The 21,078-nt window shown below is 41.7% G+C and overlaps 1 protein-coding gene across 1 annotated transcript; it reads right to left on the bottom strand.

Moving 5' to 3' along the window:
* Positions 1–818: 818 nt before the first annotated feature.
* On the bottom strand, positions 819–20,568 carry LOC117475918 (NLR family CARD domain-containing protein 3-like). Its single transcript, XM_034122259.1, has 17 exons — positions 20,534–20,568; positions 20,278–20,393; positions 18,060–19,875; positions 17,374–17,547; positions 16,774–16,944; positions 15,781–15,951; positions 14,862–15,027; positions 9,139–9,304; positions 8,584–8,655; positions 8,425–8,465; positions 7,959–8,005; positions 6,883–7,100; positions 5,103–5,362; positions 2,257–2,373; positions 1,996–2,137; positions 1,306–1,495; positions 819–1,038 (listed from the first exon to the last, which is right to left on the bottom strand). The coding sequence occupies exons 1-17, from the start codon at positions 20,566–20,568 to the stop codon at positions 819–821; spliced, it is 4,122 nt and encodes a 1,373-aa protein (XP_033978150.1).
* Between the last annotated feature and the right edge of the window lie 510 nt (positions 20,569–21,078).

Raw genomic sequence — 21,078 nt, 5'->3', positions numbered from 1 at the left:
AATCTTTGAATGGAAATATAATGTGTGAAAAAAATATATAATTTATCAAGTTGTCTTTTTTTATTTTCATTGTAAGCAGTGCGGGGGCCCCCCAGGGGACGGTGCTGGACCGTTTCTCTTCACCCTCTACACTGCAGACTTCACCCACAACACTGCAACCTGTCACCTGCAGAAGTTCTCTGACGACTCCGCCATCGTTGGCCTCATCTCCAACGAGGACGACAGGGAGTACAGGGAGCTGACGCAGGACTTCACCCTCTGGTGCCAGAGGAACCTCCTCCAGCTCAACGCAGGGAAGACCAAGGAGCTGGTGGTGGATTTCAGACGGTGCCAACACTCCCCCCCCGACACCAGTGAACATACCTGGGTGTTCATCTGAACAATAAACTGGACTGGACTGATAATTCTGCTGCTCTGTACAAGAAGGGACAGAGCAGACTCTTTCTGCTGAGGAGACTGAGGTCTTTCGGGGTGCAGGGGTTACTCCTTCAGACATTTTATGACTGTTTTGGCATCAGCCATTTTCTATGGTGTGGCCTGCTGGGGCGGCAGCATCTCGGCTGAACAGACTGGTAAGAAAGCTCTGTCCTGGGGAGTCCTCTGGACACTGTGGAGGGGAGACAGGAGTCCTCACTGTGGAGGAGGTGGGAGACAGGATAGGCCAATACGGGTAGCTGCTCTCAGGAGGGAGTCCAGGAGAAAAGAGAGAAGGAAAGTAGCCTTCGCTGTGTTACCTTCAAGGACAAGGGGAAAAATGTACAGGTAACAAAAAAGAGGACTAGACTTCAACTGTCACACATACTCCACGAGGTTTTGCCTCAGCTCAAGTTGAGCTCTCTGTAAAGATACGGGTCCAGCTCTCGGAGAGCATTGATCAGAACCCTGCTGGCTGCAGCTCCTTTATTTCGCACCGCGTCCACCACCTCTCGTGCTCCCTCATTTTTGGGTTTGGTTCTGGCTGACGTCATTTCAGATTCACTGATCACTTCAGACTCAAAGAGTTTATCCAGAAGGACGTTCAGCACAGTTGGAGACACTCTTTGAATGAACTCTGTCCGAACTGAGAGCAGCCTCTGGTCTGCTGGGACTCTGCTCTCTGCTGGGACTCTGCTCTCTGCTGGGACTCTGCTCTCTGCTGAGACTCTGCTCTCTGCTGGGACTCTGCTCTCTGCTGGGACTCTGCTCTCTGCAGGGACTCTGCTCTCTGCTGGGACTCTGCTCTCTGCTGGGACTCTGCTCTCTGCTGGGACTCTGCTCTCTGCTGGGACTCTGCTCTCTGCTGGGACTCTGCTCTCTGCAGGGACTCTGCTCTCTGCTGGGACTCTGCTCTCTGCTGAGACTGTGCTCTCTGCTGGGACTCTGCTCTCTGCTGGGACTCTGCTCTCTGCTGGGACTCTGCTCTCTGCTGGGACTCTGCTCTCTGCTGGGACTCTGCTCTCTGCTGGGACTCTGCTCTCTGCTGGGACATGTCTCTGGGACAATTCATGTCTTGGACCTGGTAGATAAGGAAAATACTTTTGTTAACCAACAATCACATTAAACAGATCTCTTAAAGTCACTCGACAATCCCAGAGGTGGATTTCTGTTCACTTAAAGTTATAATATGTAACATTTCCTCATTCAAATGTATAAAAACTCCTACACCTATATTATTTATACTTGGTTGAGTTGTGTACATAGTGTAATGTACATGTGTACATTATCCCAAATGGTTCAGAGAGATGTGTAATTTTAAAGTTAACAGTACATTCATCACGGTCTCCTGTAATGCCGTAATCCACTTAAGCATGAGAAGCTGAAGACTACAACTCCCATGATGCCACGCTGTTTCACCACCACACCACACTAGTTTTTACTATAGTTTTAGAACATTACAGGTTGTGTGTTTAATGTCGTAATGATGCGCTGCCATGGAGCCTTAATAGAGAAGGCTATGAGATGGAGCTTTAGAGTTATCAGTCTATCACTGGGTCTGAGCTCAGGTGGAGTCTTTACCTTCCAGTGGCACGAGATAACTCCAGACTACGTTTCCACCTTGGTCCTTGAGCTTCAAATCCACTCTCTCTGTGCTCGTCGTCAGGGAAACTTGAAATGTTGGATCGTAATCTGGTCCAAAACTCGATTCAAATGTTTTACTCTGAAAACCAGAAGCAGAAGTTAAACGTTTATCTGTTTCTTTCCTGATTGTGGATCCACATGCAGATAAATGTGTTTTAATGATCATTGTGTTTCTTTAGAGGAGTATCAGTGACTCACCTCAGGCTGAATGTAGAAGTCCTCAGGTTCACAGTACACACTGTAAACTTTGTACAGTTCCAGCTCACAGCCGGAGGAGATTGTGATGTTCTCAGCACGTTTGTGTTTGTCAGCAACCTTCAGTAACAGAGTAACTTTAGTTATGCTCAGATAGTCAAGGCAACTTTATTTAAAGATCACATTAAACAACAACAAACGTTGACAGACCTGCTCCACAAAGTGATGAGATATACAATCAATCACAACATAATTATAAGTATATATTGCCTTTGTAAAGGAATATTAAAAATGGATTCTTTTAATTCTTAAGATATTGAAGAAGCTATTCCAACGTTAACCAAAACCCAAACTTTCTGTGTCAGTTATACAACACCAAAGGCTGCTGCCCAAGCTGTAAAATATGGCTGGTAGGGATGAGATCAAGTTGTCTTGGCAGTCATCATCAGCTTTATTTAAAGAGACTCTTGGTCCATTTTTTAAAAGACATACAACACTCAAATATAAATAAAAAAAGGCAGTTATACTAATGTTTCCACAGAGGTGACTTTACATGCGTACAGCACTGAGACACAGATTTGAAAGCAGCATAATGACAGAGTTATGAGAAACATTCGATCGACATATGAATTTGTACATCAGATTTCTCAAGAGAGCATGGAACATGTTGACTCTTGCATTAGAAAACATTTCACTTGCACTGCACCACCTGGGTTTTCTAAGCAGTATACGCAAACAATCATTATAAGCAACCTGGAGCTTCTGGAGGCTCGCCTTCTTAAACTTGACCCACAAGGGGGCAGTATAGAGAGGAGTACAATAAGCTCTAAAGAGGTTCACCTTAACCTTATCTGAACACCAAGAGAATTCTCTAGCCAACATGTTAGCTTGTGTATATAAGACACACCGCTGTCTATACATGTCATCATGTATAGACAGCGGTGTCTACGCCCAGCTGCAGTCTTTTTTAACCACGCATGGAATCCATGAAAAGTTCCAGCCTGGCTTCAAACCCATGCACAGCACTGAAACAGCCCTTTTAAGAGTTTTTAATGATCTGCTCCTAGCCGCCGACTCAGGTAGCCCAGCTGTCTTGGTGCTGTTAGACCTGACAGCTGCCTTTGACACTGTGGACCATAGCATCCTGCTGTCACGGCTTGAACAGTCCGCTGGCATCACAGGCTCTGCCCTTGCATGGTTCAGGTCCTACCTGACAGACCGTAGCTTCTCGGTACAGCTAGGTGCCTTCTCCTCTGCCAAAGCCCCTCTTACCTGTGGGGTTCCCTAAGGCTCGATTCTGGGCCCCATCCTTTTTCTACTGCACATACTGCCCCTAGGTTCAATTCTCACAAAACATAACATTCCCTTCCACTGCTACGCCGACGATGTACAGATATATCTGCCTCTCAAAGCAAATGTCACACACTCACTACAGCAGCTGATGAACTGCTTAGCAGAGATAAAATCCTGGCTGAGCAAAAACTTCCTCAACCTCAACGAGAGCAAGACCGAGGTCATCTTTTTTGGACCGCAACCTCCAGCCTCTCCGGTTGATATTCTGGGCTCTATCAAAAAAAACATCCTCCCCTCGGTCATGAACCTTGGAGTGACATTCACCAGCACTTTTAAATTTGACAAGCAGGTCAGCACCGTAGTAAAATCCTGCTTTTTTAAAATAAGACTATTGGCCAAAACCAAGTCGTATTTATCTTTTAATGACTTAGAAAGGGTTATTAACGCCTTTGTAACCTCGAGACTGGACTATTGTAACGCTCTGTATGTGGGTATGGACCAGGCCTCAATCAAACGCTTACAGCTAGTCCAAAACGCTGCTGCACGTTTGCTGACTGGTCACAAAAAGCGCGACCACATCACCCCTATTCTGGCCTCACTGCACTGGCTTCCAGTTCGGTTCAGAATTGATTTTAAAATCCTTTTATTTGTTTTCAAAGCCCTAAATGGGCTGGCTCCGGCCTATATAGCTGAACTCCTCCAGCGCTACACCCCAGCCAGAGCTTTAAGGTCTGCTGACCAGCTGCTGCTGATAGTGCCCAAGACCAGGCTAAAAACCCGAGGGCACCGAGCCTTCGCAGCAGCTGGCCCTAGGCTCTGGAACACTCTGCCCCTCCATGTGAGGTCGGCCCAGACCCTAGGGGTTTTTAAATCAAAACTAAAAACACACTTCTTCTCTCTGGCTTTCTAGTTAGAGCGGAGCACGACTCCTGACTATTCCGTGTGTTTTATTCTTATTTTGTTTTTTAAGTTATATCTGTTGTAATTTATTGTCGTTTATTGTGTTTTGTAGTAATGTGTTTTTTATTACATGTACAGCACTTTGGCTCGACCAAAAATCGCTTTTAAATGTGCTTTATAAATAAAACCTGATTTGATTTGATCTGATTTGATCATCATCAGCCATTTCATCTGTAATGATGTGTCCCAGATACTTAGTTTTACAGCAAACAGGCAGCACCTGCCCTGACAGATAGAATATTGGAAAACCAAGGTTCTTATCCTCTTTTGCTCTGCAGATCATTACAGCGCTCTTCTTAGCATTGTATTTAACATCAAATTTGACACCATAATCAGAATATATATATGCAGTGATTCATCTCAGCAGGTCTTTCAGTTCTGTGTGATGTGTTTAACATTAATGCCATCAGTTTCCGCAGACAGAAAGACATGCTGAGAGAGAATCATACAAAACCACAAAGAGCGATCTGAAGATTTACAGTTCAGATAGATCTTATTCTTCTCCCAGCACGAGAAGGTTTGAGAAGAGGAGCAGTGAGTGTGGAAACAGCTGTGGTTTAAAACCAGTGTTTAGTCTGATGGTGAAATTAGTTTACCTCCTCCTTAGGGACGTTGTTCTGCAGCAGATGTACATCCAGTATTTGCTCCTCTCTGACCGAGGGTCGTAGGAACACCAGAATCTTGCCCTTTACCCGCAGAAGCAGAAACCTTTTAAAGATATCCCAGACCAGGCCAAAGAGAGAGAGGTGAGGCACCTTCACCACCACGTGAGTGCGTGTGACCTCCAGCGGCTCCAAGATGCTCAGGCCTTCATCAGTGATGTGGACGACAGACAACAGGCCGTCCAGGAGCAGCACTGTGGAGCAAAGAGCTGGTCATCTGTTGCATTGCTGCTGAAACAGCTTCATCATATTCAATGTCACACCACTTTAGTTCAGAGCTAATGTTCATCTAATGTCATTCACTTTGGAGCCTCACTAGGATGTACCAGTTTATATCCTCCACCTTTTATTCTAATGTTTAATTATTGTTCCGCCCCCTGTGATCTTTCTGGATGTGAGCATTTACTGTTATGCATAAACTTTATTCATTATTTTTTATTCACAAGACTGCTGAAATGTTTGTAATCTGCTGTCAGAACAGCTTAACTGTGTCCGGTCTCATTTCTGAGTGATTCTCTAGAGTTTTCTAAAGCTTTTAGCGCGTAGAAAGTCTAACTTATAAATGTTGTTGTCTGTTGTTTTGTTTTGTACATGGTTCAGCTAGACCAGGTTTCCCGCGGGGTCTTAAAAAGTCTTAAAAGTCTGACATGTGATAATCAGAATTTAAGGCCTTAAAAAGTCTTAAATAAGATCAAAAACATAAGAAAGTTCTTAAATATGATTTAAAAGGTCTTAAAAATGATGGGATTTGAAAGGTACTTCTGTGTTGGGATCGCGTCGAAATGTGTTTTGGGGGAAGTCCGGGCTGCAAAGTAACCAGTACGGTAAGAGCCTTTCAGTTCCCCCAACAATCTGTACTGAAATAAATCAACATGGAACCAGTAATCAATAACTTTGTTTTCCCCGGCCCCTTATCGGAGAACACCCAGCTAGTAACCTAGCAACCAAGCTTCAGCTGGCGGCAGTTCGAAATTAGGTATCTTCTAATCTATTTACAAATAAATATGGGGAAGTGTAAGTTCAACCGTATTAGGTTGGAAAACATCGAATTTAGTGCTTGGTTGAAACCAGTGGAGGGAGACGTGTTTGAAGCCCGCTGCACCTTTTGCAAAATAAAATAGTGTTTGTTTTGCTAATGTAGTGTTAGCTAGCTAGTGCAGCGTTAGCTAGCTAGTGCAGCGTTAGCTAGCTAGTGCAGCGTTAGCTAGTGCAGCGTTAGCTAGTGCAGCAGCTCCCGCAACAACACCGGGGGAGCTAGACTGACAATGTAAAGAGTAGAAAGAGCAACAGATGAATAACAAAGTAAGAATGAATCCAACTGCTAGCCTAGCATCATAACAGTAACAGAGAGTTAGCATTGAGTTAGCACTGTTAGCAGCTGAGCATGCTGTGGACTGACCAATCACAGTTTAAATCTCTTTAATATTACAGTGAGGAGACTGCAGAGGGCTCAAAGAAAAACTAACTCAGTATTTAGAGCTGCATTGCATCGTATGCTTCAATAATGATGTCATGCAACACATCGACTACGGTAAATGGATGTTTTAATAATTTCATTCTTCTTCTTTTGAAACAGATTTGGTGCCTGAATTATACTGTTGCTATATTTGTTAAACTAGTTTAATAAAGCTGCTTTATAACTCTTGAACGCTAGTGAATAGTATAAAGTGCTAATCATTATATAAGTGTATTTGTTAACACTAGATGTCTTTACCTTCCTCTGTCTCACTGTGTGGCAGGTGGAGCTGGCAGACGGCAGTTTCATCAGAACTCTTCACGTTGAACAGCGGCCCTGCTGCCTGCTTGCCAGCTGATTGGAGGAGGCTCTCCTCCCAAGGGACCGTCCTGTACAGAAGCTCCGCCTCCTGAGCCATGACGAACACCAGGCCAGTCGAATCACACTGGAACTCACCTGGACCAGGACACCTGAACCTGTAGACACACAGGGGACAGGTTACTACAACAAGCCTTCACTGGCCTGTGTTCTGACTGACAGGTGTTCATCCAGCTGGAGTCTGACCTGGAGGAGGGTTTGTTGAAAGATCTGAAACACCTGATGATTACAGGAACATCACTGAAGATGTGTCCACATGCATCACAATGTGTGTAAACACATTTTCATTAAAGTGGACCTATCATGCTATATTTAAATGATATATTGTAGGGCCATACCTATATAAGGTATATTTATACGTTTCTGTTTTCAAAATACCAAACAGATCATGCATTTTAGCCATGCCTCATTTCGCTCTATTTGCTGTTCTCCAGCCCTGTTTTTGCAGGGGGCTGATTCTGTGAGCTGCAGCTGACCACGCCCCCCTGCAGGAGAGGGGAGCCATGCTCTGATCAAGTCAGAAGAGGGGGAGAAAAATAGATCTCCGTCCTCCGTGTTTTATTATATTATTATATAGAGTCGTTATTCATTTGTTTTAAAGCTCAATAAATAACAAAGAAGACCTTTGACCGGCACTTTTCTAATTTTGTCCGGAAGATTAAAACTTTAACGGACATCTTGACCGGCGAAAGAAAACCTAACTGAAACTCTGCCGCACGGTCCCCTCGTTCCTTGGAAGAGGCGGAGAGGTGGGTGTTTGTCATCTGCTGGTGGACTAACCGGAGAGAATTACAGTGCTTGCCTGACGTCAGGACAGTGTTCAAATCTGGATCAGTTTTTATCAGATCCGTTGCAGCCCCTTTTTTAGAGATTTGGGTATGGAGGAAAATAGAGAGGGTTGTGTTTTCTGACACTTAGTGAGTTCCCTGGAATGTTTGGTCATGTTATAGGATTACCTGTATGAAGACTCAGTTGTGTGTTCAGGTGAGAAGGGTTCAGGAGCCTGGAACAAACAAAGTTAGTTATTTTAATAGAAATCAAGTTAAGTTCTAGCTTCATGAAACCAAACCACAATTCCACAACATATTCAGACCAATTTGAAAAATGCAAATGAGTCTGGATCATCTGAGTTCATTGTCAATTTCAAATGGGTTATTAATGGGTTAACATGTCACAGCAGTACCAGCCAATCACAGCACAGTATTACCAGCCAATCACAGCACAGTAGTACCAGCCAATCACAGCACAGTATTACCAGCCAATCACAGTAACAGCCAATCACAGCACATTGGGGCGGGATATTTTTCAGGTTTCTAGATAAATTGTGAGCGTTAGTGCATTTAACTTGACAGCCCTAATAATTATATTTCATTCAGTGGTGAAATAAATATACTTCACTCTGTACAACTGCTCCTCTCTCACCTTTCTGTCTGTCTTCACTTCCTGTTCCACATCGGAGTCACCTGATGGAGAGAGGTGGTGACAGAGAACAATAATAATAAAACAATAATAATAATTCTTGTACTATAAATATATTTTAAGATCAGATATAATGTACAATAGTTTGATTTCAGTACTCACAGGTCTTCTGGATCTTGGCTCTGATCGTCTCACCATATCTGATACTGCAGGGAGATGCATGACACAGAAATACTTCACCAACAATCAATTAAATATCTGGTAAATAAAGTCTCAGAGATGGAAGAATGCAATGACTACCTGGAAAATAAGACCAGGCAAAACAATGCGTGTATATTCAACATACCAGAGAAAAGTGAAGGAGAGAATATGTCAACTTTTCTGAAGAAACTATTCAACGAGGTGCTTAAAATACCGGGAGATTTTAACATCACCAGAGCGCACCGGGAGTACAGAGAAGTCAAGGATCGTGCCAGACCGATTATTGTTGCTTTCCTAAACTTTGAGACCAAGAAGCAAATACTACAGGCTGCATGGGGAAAGAAGGAAGTAACTTATAGCGGTATGCAAATCTTCTTTGATCATGACCTTTAAAGTAAGACAACAAAGAGCCTTGTACAGACCTATCAGAGACCAACTAATGGCCAAAAATATCAAATCGCACATCTTGGCCCCGGCAACATTGAAAGTTTTCAGCGAAGATGGGACCACACAGACATATGGGAATCCTAAAGCTGCGGGGAAGGCTCTCGTAGAACGGGGTCTGGTAGTTGGTGTGCCCCCACCGTGTGACCAAGATACCCGGAGCATGGAACGGGACACCGGGCAGCGACAACGATGGGAAGTGGATAATAAACAACGGAGCAGTCGGAGCATTACTGAACTGGTACAGGAGGCAGAGAATAACCTTGGCATATGTGAGGGAAAACAGTATGCAGATCACGGTTGAAACGGCTATTATGTTTCAGAACTGCGGTTAGTCTTTCTCGCAGGTCTGCCTACTTATGTTAATTAAGGATAACCGTATGAGCCTGGTTAGAGGCTTTATTTATGTTTTCCTTATTAGACAAGAAACCCTTTACGGCATGGAATGTTTGTTTTTGTTTTCTGCTTCATTTCTGGATTATTCTCTTTGTTTAAGCCCATCTTCTTCTTCTTCGATATATATTGTATATGTAGAAAATACATTGAAAGGGGTTGTGACCGCAAAAATGCCAATTAACTCCATGGCAAAGGAAATACAGGCATGTTATATTGTTTTTGTGATGTATGTGTACGTCAGTAGGTGTTATATGTTTTTTAGGTTTACAGTTTGGGTCCTTATCAAGTATTTAAAAAAGGTTGACGAAGTTATATCACTCATTTTAGATTATACATGACCTGTACTAGTACTACGATTGCAACTTATAACTGTAACGGCTTGGCTAATGTCTCTAAAAGAAATGAAGTTTTTACTTGGTTGAAAGATAAAAACAATATTACTATTATTTGTGTGCAGGAAACGCATTCTAATTTGGAAAACGAGTTGAAATGGAAATCAGAATGGGGTGGAGATATTTATTTCAGTCATGGCACTACTAATAGTAGGGGTGTTATGATTATGTTTAAAAAAGAAATTCAACACTTAGACCCCCTTTACACGAGAACGAAACGGGTTGTATCCGCATAGTTTCTCTTGCGTTTTGCCCTTTCATTTACACGAGGCCTTAACTAAACGATAGAAACGGACCCCACAAACGATAACGGGTCCCAAGGTGGATAGATCTGCAAACGAAACGCTCTGGGGGGCCAAACGGCTCCGTGTAATCGCCTCTATACGATCATTTCCTGATAGATGAAGCCATAGCCCCGCCTCTCCCCGCCTCTGCTGCTCACTGCTGTAGCATGGTCAGGAGCTACTGTCAGTAGCTACTGCTAGTGCTACTGCTACTGACCATGCTACAGATGTTAGTGCAACATCTACAGCTCAACCATGCTACAGATGTTAGTGCAAAATCTACAGCTCCTCTACCACAACCATCAGCAACAGGTGGACATGGAGAATTACATGAACTACTACATGTTGCTAAATCCACAGCGGGGCATAAACAGAAGGGTAACCATGGCAACCTTCTGGTTCATGGTCTTCTTCGCTGCTTTTGGTGTATTTTGTGGCGGAAGTTACAGCGCCAGTTACAGGCCCGGCATATGTACTACAGCGTGTCCAGCGCTTTCGAGCAGTCTCATGTGGAAGTACAGCGCCACTTACAGTCCCGGCATATGTACTACAGCGTTTCCAGCGGTCTCGTGTGAACAGACACGTTAAATGAAACTAATGCGTGTGAACGGAAGACTTTTTTGAAAATGCATACTGTGCATAAACGCAAACGTTCCCGTGTAAAGGCATCCTTAGTTCATTATGTACAAACTGATGAGGATGGAAGGTGGATTATGTTAGAGGTGACAGTGGATGACTTGCACGTAAATATCATTAATATCTATGGTGATGATAATCCAAACTTTTTTGAGGAGATCCATAAAGTTATCTCCTCTCTAAAAAAAATATATATATATATTATAGTTGGAGATTTCAATACGGTGTTAAACATAAGTAAGGATCGTACAGGTACTCATTATTTTAATAATCACCCACAGGCCTTAAATGAAATCCAACGACTCAAGGCATCCTTGGATTTAGTGGATATTTGGAGACAAAGAAATCCAAATTCAAGCAGGTATACGTGGCACAGGGGACAACAAGCTAGTCGCATTGACTACTTTCTTATCACCTTTTCCCTGGTTCACAAAGTATTAAAATGTAGTATTGGTGACCGATTAAGATCTGACCATGCCATCGTAACACTGCAAATTATTACAGCAGAATATCCCAGAGGGCGGGGGTATTGGAAATTCAACCTATCACTTTTAAATGATACGGATTTTATTGAAAAAACTAAAGAACTAATCAAAGATTTTTTTCAAATTAATAATAATTCATCGGACCCTCACAACGTCTGGGAAGCCTTTAAGTGTGTTTTTAGAGGACACACTGTTAAAATGGGGTTATGGAAACAAAAACAATATTTGATAAAGGAGAAGAGTCTAATAGAGGAGGTCAATGAATTGACTAAAACGTTGGATGAAAAGCAATCGTTATGCATAGAAACAACTTATTTGATAAAGAATAAACAACTAGAACTGGAACATTTATACTCTGAGCGAGTGAATGGTATAATTTATAGATCCCGTGCCACATGGATGGAAAAAGGGGAAAAGTGCACGGCTCATTTTTTAAGACTCAACCAAAGAAATTCTTCCAAAAAAACATTATGAGCCTGTATACTCCAAATGGTATTCTACTTACATCTCCACAGGAAATATTAGCTGAAGAGGTGGATTATTTTAAAACCTTATATGCTCTGGCTCCAGAGTCTCCTGTAGGATCCAATATTGAGTTATTTTTCAAAAGAATTATGATCAGATACTGTCAGTAGATCAGCAACTAAGTTGTGAAGGAAACATTTTAGAAGAAGAGTTACTGGATGCTATTAATTCCTTCGCTCCTGGTAAATCACCAGGGATTGACGGTATGCCTGTTGAAGTTTATAAAACCTTCTACACAGAAATAAAAAAACCTCTATTGGCATCCTTTAACTACTCCTTTACACAAGGAATATGATCAGATACAAAGAAAGAAGGCATCATCACATTGTTACTGAAGCAAGACCCAGAGGGGCATTACAAGAATCCTGTTCATATGAAGCATTGGAGACCACTGACACTACTTTGCTGCGATACCCGCATTCTGTCCAAATGTATTGCACGGAGAATCAAAATAGTAATTGGGAATATAATAAAACTTGATCAAACAGGTTTTATAAAAGGGCGTTTTATTGGAGATAATATTCTCCATCTGCTTGATATGATAGATAATCATGAAGAGGATGGAAAACTAGGGCTTTTATTTATAGCTGACTTTGAAAAAGCCTTTGATAAAGTAAAATGGGATTTCATTCAAAAACCCCTCCAATTCTTTAATTTTGGGGAAACCATTATACAGTGGGTGAAGGTTTTATATAACCAACCTACCAGTCAAATAGTTAATAATGGATATTTATCAAAAAGCTTCAGCCTGTCCAGAGGCATACGTCAAGGGTGTCCACTGTCTCCATATCTGTTTCTATTATGCATTGAAATTCTTGCTATCAGAATTAGAAACAATTCATGTATAACAGGCTTAAGATCAAATGGTATTGAAACAAAAGTAACATTATATGCAGATGATGCAACGTTCTTTCTACGGCCTGAAAAAACTGCATTAGATGCCCTCATAGTTGATTTAAATAACTTTTCAAAATTAGCTGGGCTAAGGCCTAACTTTGATAAATGCTGTATTATGAGAATAGGAACATTAAGAGGCACAGATTTCGAGCTACAATGCTCAGCTCCAGTCTAATGGTGTAATGGTTCAGTAAATGTTCTGGGAATTCATATTCCAGAAAGTCTCAAAGATCTAGTTAAGGTACATTTTGAGCGAAAAATGCAGAAAACTGAGAAAATAATTCAACCTTGGAAAGGGAAAGCTCTCTCATTACAGGGAAAGATTATATTAATTAATGCTCTTGTGATTCCACAGTTTGTTTATCTCTTAATTTCACTTCCCTCCCCAGAGGCGTCTTTTTTAAAAAGCTTTGAACAACGAATGTTTAAGTTCATCTGGAATAATAAGCCTGATAAGATAAAAAGGCAATACATATATAATACACTTGAAAATGGTGGACTAAACTTAAAAAATGTGGCAGCAATGAATTCATCCTTAAAAGCATCTTGGATGAATAAGATGTATCATAATAGCCTTTGGAGAACAAGTCAGAACTTATTTTCAGGGCACTTATTTGACTGTAAACTGTTTCCCTTTTTCTAATTAAAGTCTCACCACTGTGAATGGTTATTCAAAGAAAGATTAGTAGAAATCTCACCATTTGTTAAAGATGCATTGAAGGCTTGGTTGAGTTTCCAGTATCCCCCCAGATACAGAAGAAATCCAAAATCAATTAATATGGTTGAACTCAGAAGTTTTAATAGATGGAAAACCACTATTATGGGAAAGTCTCCTGAGAAAAGGAATTATTTGTATGAATGATCTACTAGATAGCTCAGGTAATTACATTTCATATCAGTGTTTTTGCTGTATGGTCAGATATGTGATTTCCTTCACTTTAACCAGCTGCTTTCAGCTATTCCAACTAACTGGAAACGTACATTAAAAAAAGATGGAAACCGACAACAGGTCTGCACACCTCATACAAGAAGTCAGAAATGGCTATCAAAAAGGAAAATAAATAAAATAATTTATAATCACTGTTCACAGAGCAAGGGGCTTACTGCTTTTCCTCATGCGGTCTGTTCTTTCTGGTAAGAGGAATTTAATATTCTGATACCCTGGAAACAATGTTTTAGAACCATATACAAAACAACAATTGATTCCTATTCAAGAATCTTCCAACTGAAGATCTTTTACAAGATTATCGCTACAAAAAAACAACTCAACACTTTTAATATCGAACCGTCACCACTTTGTAGATTCTGTGAGGAGGAAGAGGAAGACCAGATGCATTTATTTTGTTATTGTCCATACGTTGCAAGACTGTGGACTGAGATTCAAAACTGGCTTAAGACACTTTATATTGATTTAGCATTTACTCCCTTTGGTCTTTTGTTTGGGCTTTTGGATGAGGACAATACACAGTTGATGAAAACAATTATTCTTCTGGCTAAAATACTTATTTTTAAAGCTCAATCAAGGAAAAATCTGAATTTAAGGTGTGTGAAAAGTAGATTAAAAACACCATTTATTTTGGAAAGGATGATTGGCACAAAGAATCAAAGGGTGGCTCAACACACCATGACATGGGAAACAATCAGCTCTAGTGAAGAGTGGGATCAAAAGGAATAATACATGCTTTTGATGATATTGGACTGTCAACTATTTTTTGTTTTGTTTATGAAATGTTGAAGTGACCAACTGACTGTATTTTATTTGTTTCTGTCTGAGATAAGAATGTCTCATTTTGTTATTGTAATGTCCATGTTTTGTGTCTGTAGCCTGTACAATAAATAAAAAACAAACAAAAACAAAACACTACGACTGACTGCCACAGCTCTCAGCTGCATCACAGGAAGTAACTGCTCATTAGGCTAGAAACTAAAAACATGACAGGAAACAAAACAGAAAACCTTTTCCACTCTTCTGTAAAATCCTATATGTCTGTTAGAAAGTTACTAACTAACTAAACGTGGCTTTGCATTTTCAGCTTACGATATATAGTTGATGGAAGAATGAAAGAGCCTGCGGTCAGTGGGTAACATCACTGATTTGTTGAGATTCCCCAGAGAGAGAAACACCTCCCTGTGTTTAATACAATACTGCTGAACCAGCAAAGACCCCTTACTGACCTGACAGTCTCCAGTCTGCAGTCTGGACTCTCCAGAAGATCTCTCAGCAGCTCCACTCCTGAATCCTGCAGAGCGTTGAAACTCAGGTCCAGATCTCTCAGATGGATGTTGGACTTCAGAGCTGAGATCAGAGCAGAACAGCTGATCTCTGACAAACTGCAGCCCTCCAGTCTGAATAAAGAACACATGATGTAACTTTAGAAAACAATGTTCCTGTTTGAAATAACTCAAGGTTTAATAATCTGCTCAGAGCTGAAGAACTTTAGAAAGTGGAAACTCCAAACAGGTTAAAAAACTGTAAGATACAGAAAGAGGAAAAGAGCTCTCATTAATATGAAAGACAACGTGCTTCTACTTCAATAAAACGAGGAGACTTCACATCTGAAGCTCTGCTCCATCTACACTAACTCATGATGTGCAGACAAATACAAACCACAGAAACTGATTCAACTCAAGATCACAACGTTTACAAAGATCACAATTCAGGATGAATTTTAAATGTGAAGAAAAACATCCAGAATATGTATTTTAGGAACAGTGGAGTCATCAAATCACAGCATCTTCAGAGTAAACTATTCAGTCATTATGAGCATCATGTAGCTTCAGGAACATGTTGGAAACAGCAACAACTGAACATACTTGTTAGTGTTGGATAGTTTTAATAGAATTATTTGATATCATTTGTTAAAATCATGATGGAGAATACAAGATGAATTTCAGCTGTTTAAAAGGTTCAGAGTGAATTCTGCAGTGAAGGTTTTTTGTTGTTATATTTAAATGTAAAGATCAACATTGCATTATGCAACTCTAGCATTAAGATGCTCAGTGAGGATCAGAGTGATATCAGCCTGATGTCTGCAGCTCAGAGTCAACACAACTCTCACATATTCATCTCAGCACACAAGTTACAGATGGAGAACTGACCTGAGAGTCTCCAGTCTGCAGTCTGGACTCTCCAGAAGATCTCTCAGCAGCTCCACTCCTGAATCCTGCAGATCGTTGAAACTCAGGTCCAGATCTCTCAGATGGATGTTGGACTTCAGAGCTGAGGCCAGAGCAGAACAGCTGATCTCTGACAAACTGCAGTCTCTCAGTCTGAATAAAGAAAACATGATGAGGATAAAAATGTGTTTATAATCCAATCAGATGTTCAAGTTTATTAAGTGTAGCTCAACATTCCTGTCTCCTAATCAATGAGCTTTTCCCTGAATTACAGTGACTGTCTTTCTGTTATTGTGGATCATCATAATATCAGCTTTCTGTTTATTATCTGTGAAAACATTGAAATCAATGGGAAGCAAGAAACACATGTATGCTCCAGAGATCAATGTAAAACTAATATTAGTTCAGATGAACTTCTTTATTCAGATGTGACCATTTACTAAAGACAACATACATTTACTTTAACAACTAACAGTGGATATCTAACATATATATTTGAAGAAACAGTCAACTTTTATGACTGCAGACTAAATGTAGTACAAGAAAAATAAGAATATGAACAAAAGGACTGTGGCAGTGGGGTGTGGTTAGAGCGCCGGCTGCTGGAGGGATGGGGGTGGCTCCAGACAGCTGGACAAGGATCAGGTAACCAGGTGAACAGTAAAGCATGTCAGTGACCTGGTTCTTGTCTCTTGGTCTGGGTCCTGGGGGCAGAATGACTTGCCCCAAGAAATCCTGTCACTGGCAGCAGTGTTCTGTCTGTTTCCTAAAGTATTGATGTATTGTTAGCAAGCTGTGGCCAGTCAATAAAGCTTTCTTTTAAGCAAGCCTTCCTCTCCTTCTGTCCTTTTTAACTGGGTGAGCAGGAAAACCCTCACAACGGCATATACACATGTATGGTTGTTCAAGCATTAGGTTCAACTGTTAATGAAACACATGAGATCTCCAGCAGTAACAGAGAGTCAGTGAACTGACCCGAGAGTCTCCAGTCTGCAGTCTGGACTCTCCAGAAGATCTCTCAGCAGCTCCACTCCTGAATCCTCCAGATCGTTCCAACTCAGGTCCAGATCTCTCAGATGGATGTTGGACTTCAGAGCTGAGATCAGAGCAGAACAGCTGATCTCTGACAAACTGCAGCCCCTCAGACTGAATAAAGAAAACATGAAGTAACTTTAGAAAACAATGTTCCTGTTTGAAATAACTCAATGTTTTAATAATCTGATCAGAGCTGAACAATGTTTTAACGTCAGCAATGATGTAGAAACAAATCCCTGATCATCTGGAACTCTCTGCAGCAGTTTCTCTCATCAGATGTTTAACAACTCCTTCATCTCCCTCACAGCTCATCAGTACTGACAGCATCTCCACTGACTCATGGAGCACAGAGTGAGTCTGTGGAAGCTCAAACACTCTCCGTCACACATTCACCTTCTCTGATCTTTGTTATTCTTAAAGTTTGGATTCCATTTCCATTTGGAAATACAGAAAAAGTTAAAAGCATTAAAATGTCTTCAGGCAAATTCTGAAAATCATGAATACAAACAGATCTGTATGAACTGCAGTCAGTGAACTGACCTGAGAGCCTCCAGTCTGCAGTTTGGACTCTTTAGTCCAGAACTCAGCAGCTCCACTTCTGAATCCTTCAGATAGTTCTTACTCAGGTCCAGATCTCTCAGGTGAGAGGGGTCAGACTTCAGAGCTGAGGCCACGACTTCACATTCAGTCTCTGAGAGTCCACAGCCAGTAAGTCTATAATGACACATATATCACAACTTGTGTTAGTATAAAAACAGAGGAAACATTTAATTAACTTACTGAATTTGAAATGGAACAACTTTTAACATATTATGAACATTTCATTTAATAATAGAGTTTTCTTTATTCATTGTCAGCCTGTCAGACATTATTTTAAACTCTTAAGCATTGTGGTAAAAACAGATCTGATTTCATGTTTAAGAAACTGCAATGATAAATTAATAACTGCTTTCACCGATAACTGTAAATACTGCTGTATGTTGTGATCACATGCTGCTCTGATAAAACCTCTAAAGTCCTTCATTTGTTCGACATGTCGCCTCCATCACTCAAAATAATGTGAAGAAAATAAATAAATGTTAAAATGTCACAATATAGAAATAGATTAACTGGATCATTTAATTTTGCTCTCAGAGTATTTAACATGAAACATTTTATAGTGTTTATTTAAAGAAATAAACTTCTGATCCACATCAATTTATAAAGCTAATCACATCTGGACTTACTTGGCCTTCCTGCAGTTCCTCACAGCTGGAATCAGTCTCCGTCGTCCCTCCTCTGATGTGTGGTACTTCATCAGGTCCAACTCATCCAGAACCTCCTCTGACATCTGCAGCATGTAGGCCAGAGCAGAGCAGTGGATCTCAGAGAGTTTCTTCTCTGATCTGTTCTCTGACTTCAGGAACTCTGTGATCTCCTGATGTACTGAGTGGTCCTTCATCTCTGTCAGACAGTGGAAGATGTTGATCATCCTGTCAGGAGAGATTTCATTACTTCTCATCCTCTTCAGGTTGTTGATGGCTCTCTGGATGATTTCTGGACGGTTGTCTGTGCGACCCAGCAGGCCTCCTAAGAGTCTCTGGTTGGACTCCAGAGAGAGGCCGTGGAGAAAGCGGACAAACAGGTCCAGGTGGCCATTTTCACTTTGGAGAGATTTCTCCATGGCTCCCTTAAGAAAGACATCCAGGGACTGGTAATCCTGATCACTGTTTTTACTGTTCTCATCGGGCCAGTCTCCCTTCAGGAAGTCCTTCAGTACCTCTGTGTTCCTGTTGGTGTAACAGTGGAACAAGTAGACTGCAGCCAGAAACTCCTGAATGCTCAGATGAACAAAGCAGTAGACTGTTTTCTCGAAGATCAAACTCTCTCTTTTGAAGATCTCTGTACAAACTCCTGAGTGCACCAAGGCCTCTGTGACACCAAGACCACAGCGCTGCAGGTCTTCTTGGTAGAACATGATGTGTCCTTTCTCCAGATGTTCAAACGCCAGCCTCCCCAGCTTCAGAAGAACCTTCCTGTCAGCCTTCGTCAGCTGCTGTGGACTCGTCTCATGTCCCGCTTCATACTTCTGCTTCTTCCTCTTGGTCTGGACCAGCAGGAAGTGTGAGTACATGTCAGTGAGGGTCTGTGGCAGGTCTTCTCTCTGGTCTGTAGTCAACATGTGGTCCAGAACTGCAGCAGTGATCCAGCAGAAGACTGGGATCAGACACATGATGTGGAGGCTCCTGGAGCTCTTGATGTGAGAGATGATTCTGCTGGACAGGTCTTCATCACTCGATCTCCTCCTGAAGTACTCCTCCTTCTGGGCGTCAGTGAAGCCTCGTACTTCTGTTACCCTGTCCACACACTCAGGAGGGATCTGATTGGCCGCTGCAGGTCGGGAAGTTATCCAGACGAGAGCCGAGGGAAGCAGCTTCCCCCTGATGAGGTTTGTCAGCAGCACGTTGACTGAGGACTGCTGTGAGACATCAGACACAACCTCATTGTTTCTGAAATCCAGAGAAAGTCTGCTTTCATCCAAGCCGTCAAAGATGAGCAGCACTTTGCAGACAGCCAGCTGCTCTGCTGTGACCTTCTGTAAGGTTGGATGGAAAACATGGAGCAGCCTGAGAAGACTGTACTGCTCACCTTTGATCAGGTTCAGCTCCCTGAAGGAGAGCGGGATCACCAGACTGACATCTTGGTTTCCCAAACCCTCGGCCCAGTCCAGAGTGAACTTCTGCACTGAGAAGGTTTTTCCAACTCCAGCGACTCCGTTGGTCAGGACCGCTCTGATGAGAGTCTGTTGGTCAGGTAAGGCTTTAAAGATGTCCTGGCACTTGATTGGAGTGTCATGGAGGTTCTCTTTCTTGGAAGCTGTCTCCAGCTGCCTCACCTCATGTTGGGTATTAACCTCTTCACTCTGGCCTTGTGTGATGTAGAGCTCAGTGAAGATCCTGTTGAGGAGGGTTTCACTTTGATCAGTTCCTTCAGTCACTGGTTCACATCTCCTCCTCAAACTGAGCCTATGTTCATCTAAAACCTCCTGCAGACCACTATCTGCTGGAAGAGAAGGAAACATGAGAGAATCAGGAAAATGCTTTTGAGAATCTGAACAGTCAGGGTTTTAAATATCATGATTTTTATAAAACATTTTAATGTCTATACTTTACAACACAAAAGATCCTGGACATGAAGACTCCAGAAAGAACCACAAATACTAGCTGCCAGATATTTATACTATCATACGTAGATGTTATATAAGTGCTCGGCTAATGTAGTAATGTCTGAGTAAGACAGAAAGCGTTTCTTAGGGAAACACTGCTGTCCCACGTGAAATATTTGTGTACACACTTTAAAACCAAAGCCTTGAAGAAGGGATCAGATGATACAGTGTTTCTATAGAAGAGCAGACACCCAGCACCCAGACAGCGGTAAAGAGGCTGCATGTGTTCGGCCTCTTACTTTGTAAAATGCTCCATCTTTCTCCACACTGAGGACAGCAGGAGTCTCCTGATGGAGGAAGCTGCTCCCAGTATGAGGCGTTGCACTGTCTGCAGAACCCGTGTCCACAGCTGGTAGAGACTGGATCCTTCAGGACGTCCTGACACAGAGCACAGCTGGACAGCTGCTGCTCCACAGGAACACCACTCTTCCTCTTCCCTCTGTGGAGATGAACACATCCTTTACAGCACTTTACATTAGTGGAGCTGATTCTCACCAAAGGTACAACAATGTGGCAAATTCTAGTTTCATATTTAAAATAAAGTCTGTATCTCTAGATGATTGTTCATCCTGCTAAGGTAGATAGAGGTTAGTTATTCATATCATTAGGAAACCACACAGCTTTGTGTCTGGATTCATAACATCAGCTGAATTAATCTGGAACACTTTAGCACTTTGAACCCAATTTACATTGAATTTGCTGTGAATACATTTCAATAAACATATGGAAAGGATGCCAAAATAACAACATAATGATATTGATTTGAGTTAATGCTTCGTCAGGTCTGTCTGCAACACAACGAGCAAAACACTTTAAAATGTTTGTTTTCTGAATGGAGATTGGTTTCATTAAAGCTAGGCTAGGCTAACATTGTAGCTGATCCATCAACACTCAAAATAACTCCACCCAGTCATAAGAACAGCAGCTATTATATTGTTAGCACCACAGACAGTCTCTGGTTTATACAGGTACATGAATAACCCTGATTTAATATGAGGTGCTGTAGAGCTCTGGGTGCTGATGTTCCCTCTTCTGATTGA

Source organism: Trematomus bernacchii, unplaced genomic scaffold (genome assembly GCF_902827165.1).
Source record: "Trematomus bernacchii unplaced genomic scaffold, fTreBer1.1, whole genome shotgun sequence".
In the NCBI taxonomy this organism is placed as follows: domain Eukaryota; kingdom Metazoa; phylum Chordata; class Actinopteri; order Perciformes; family Nototheniidae; genus Trematomus; species Trematomus bernacchii.
The sequence above is the reverse complement of the archived record's forward strand: the minus strand, read 5'-3'. Positions and strand labels throughout refer to the sequence as shown.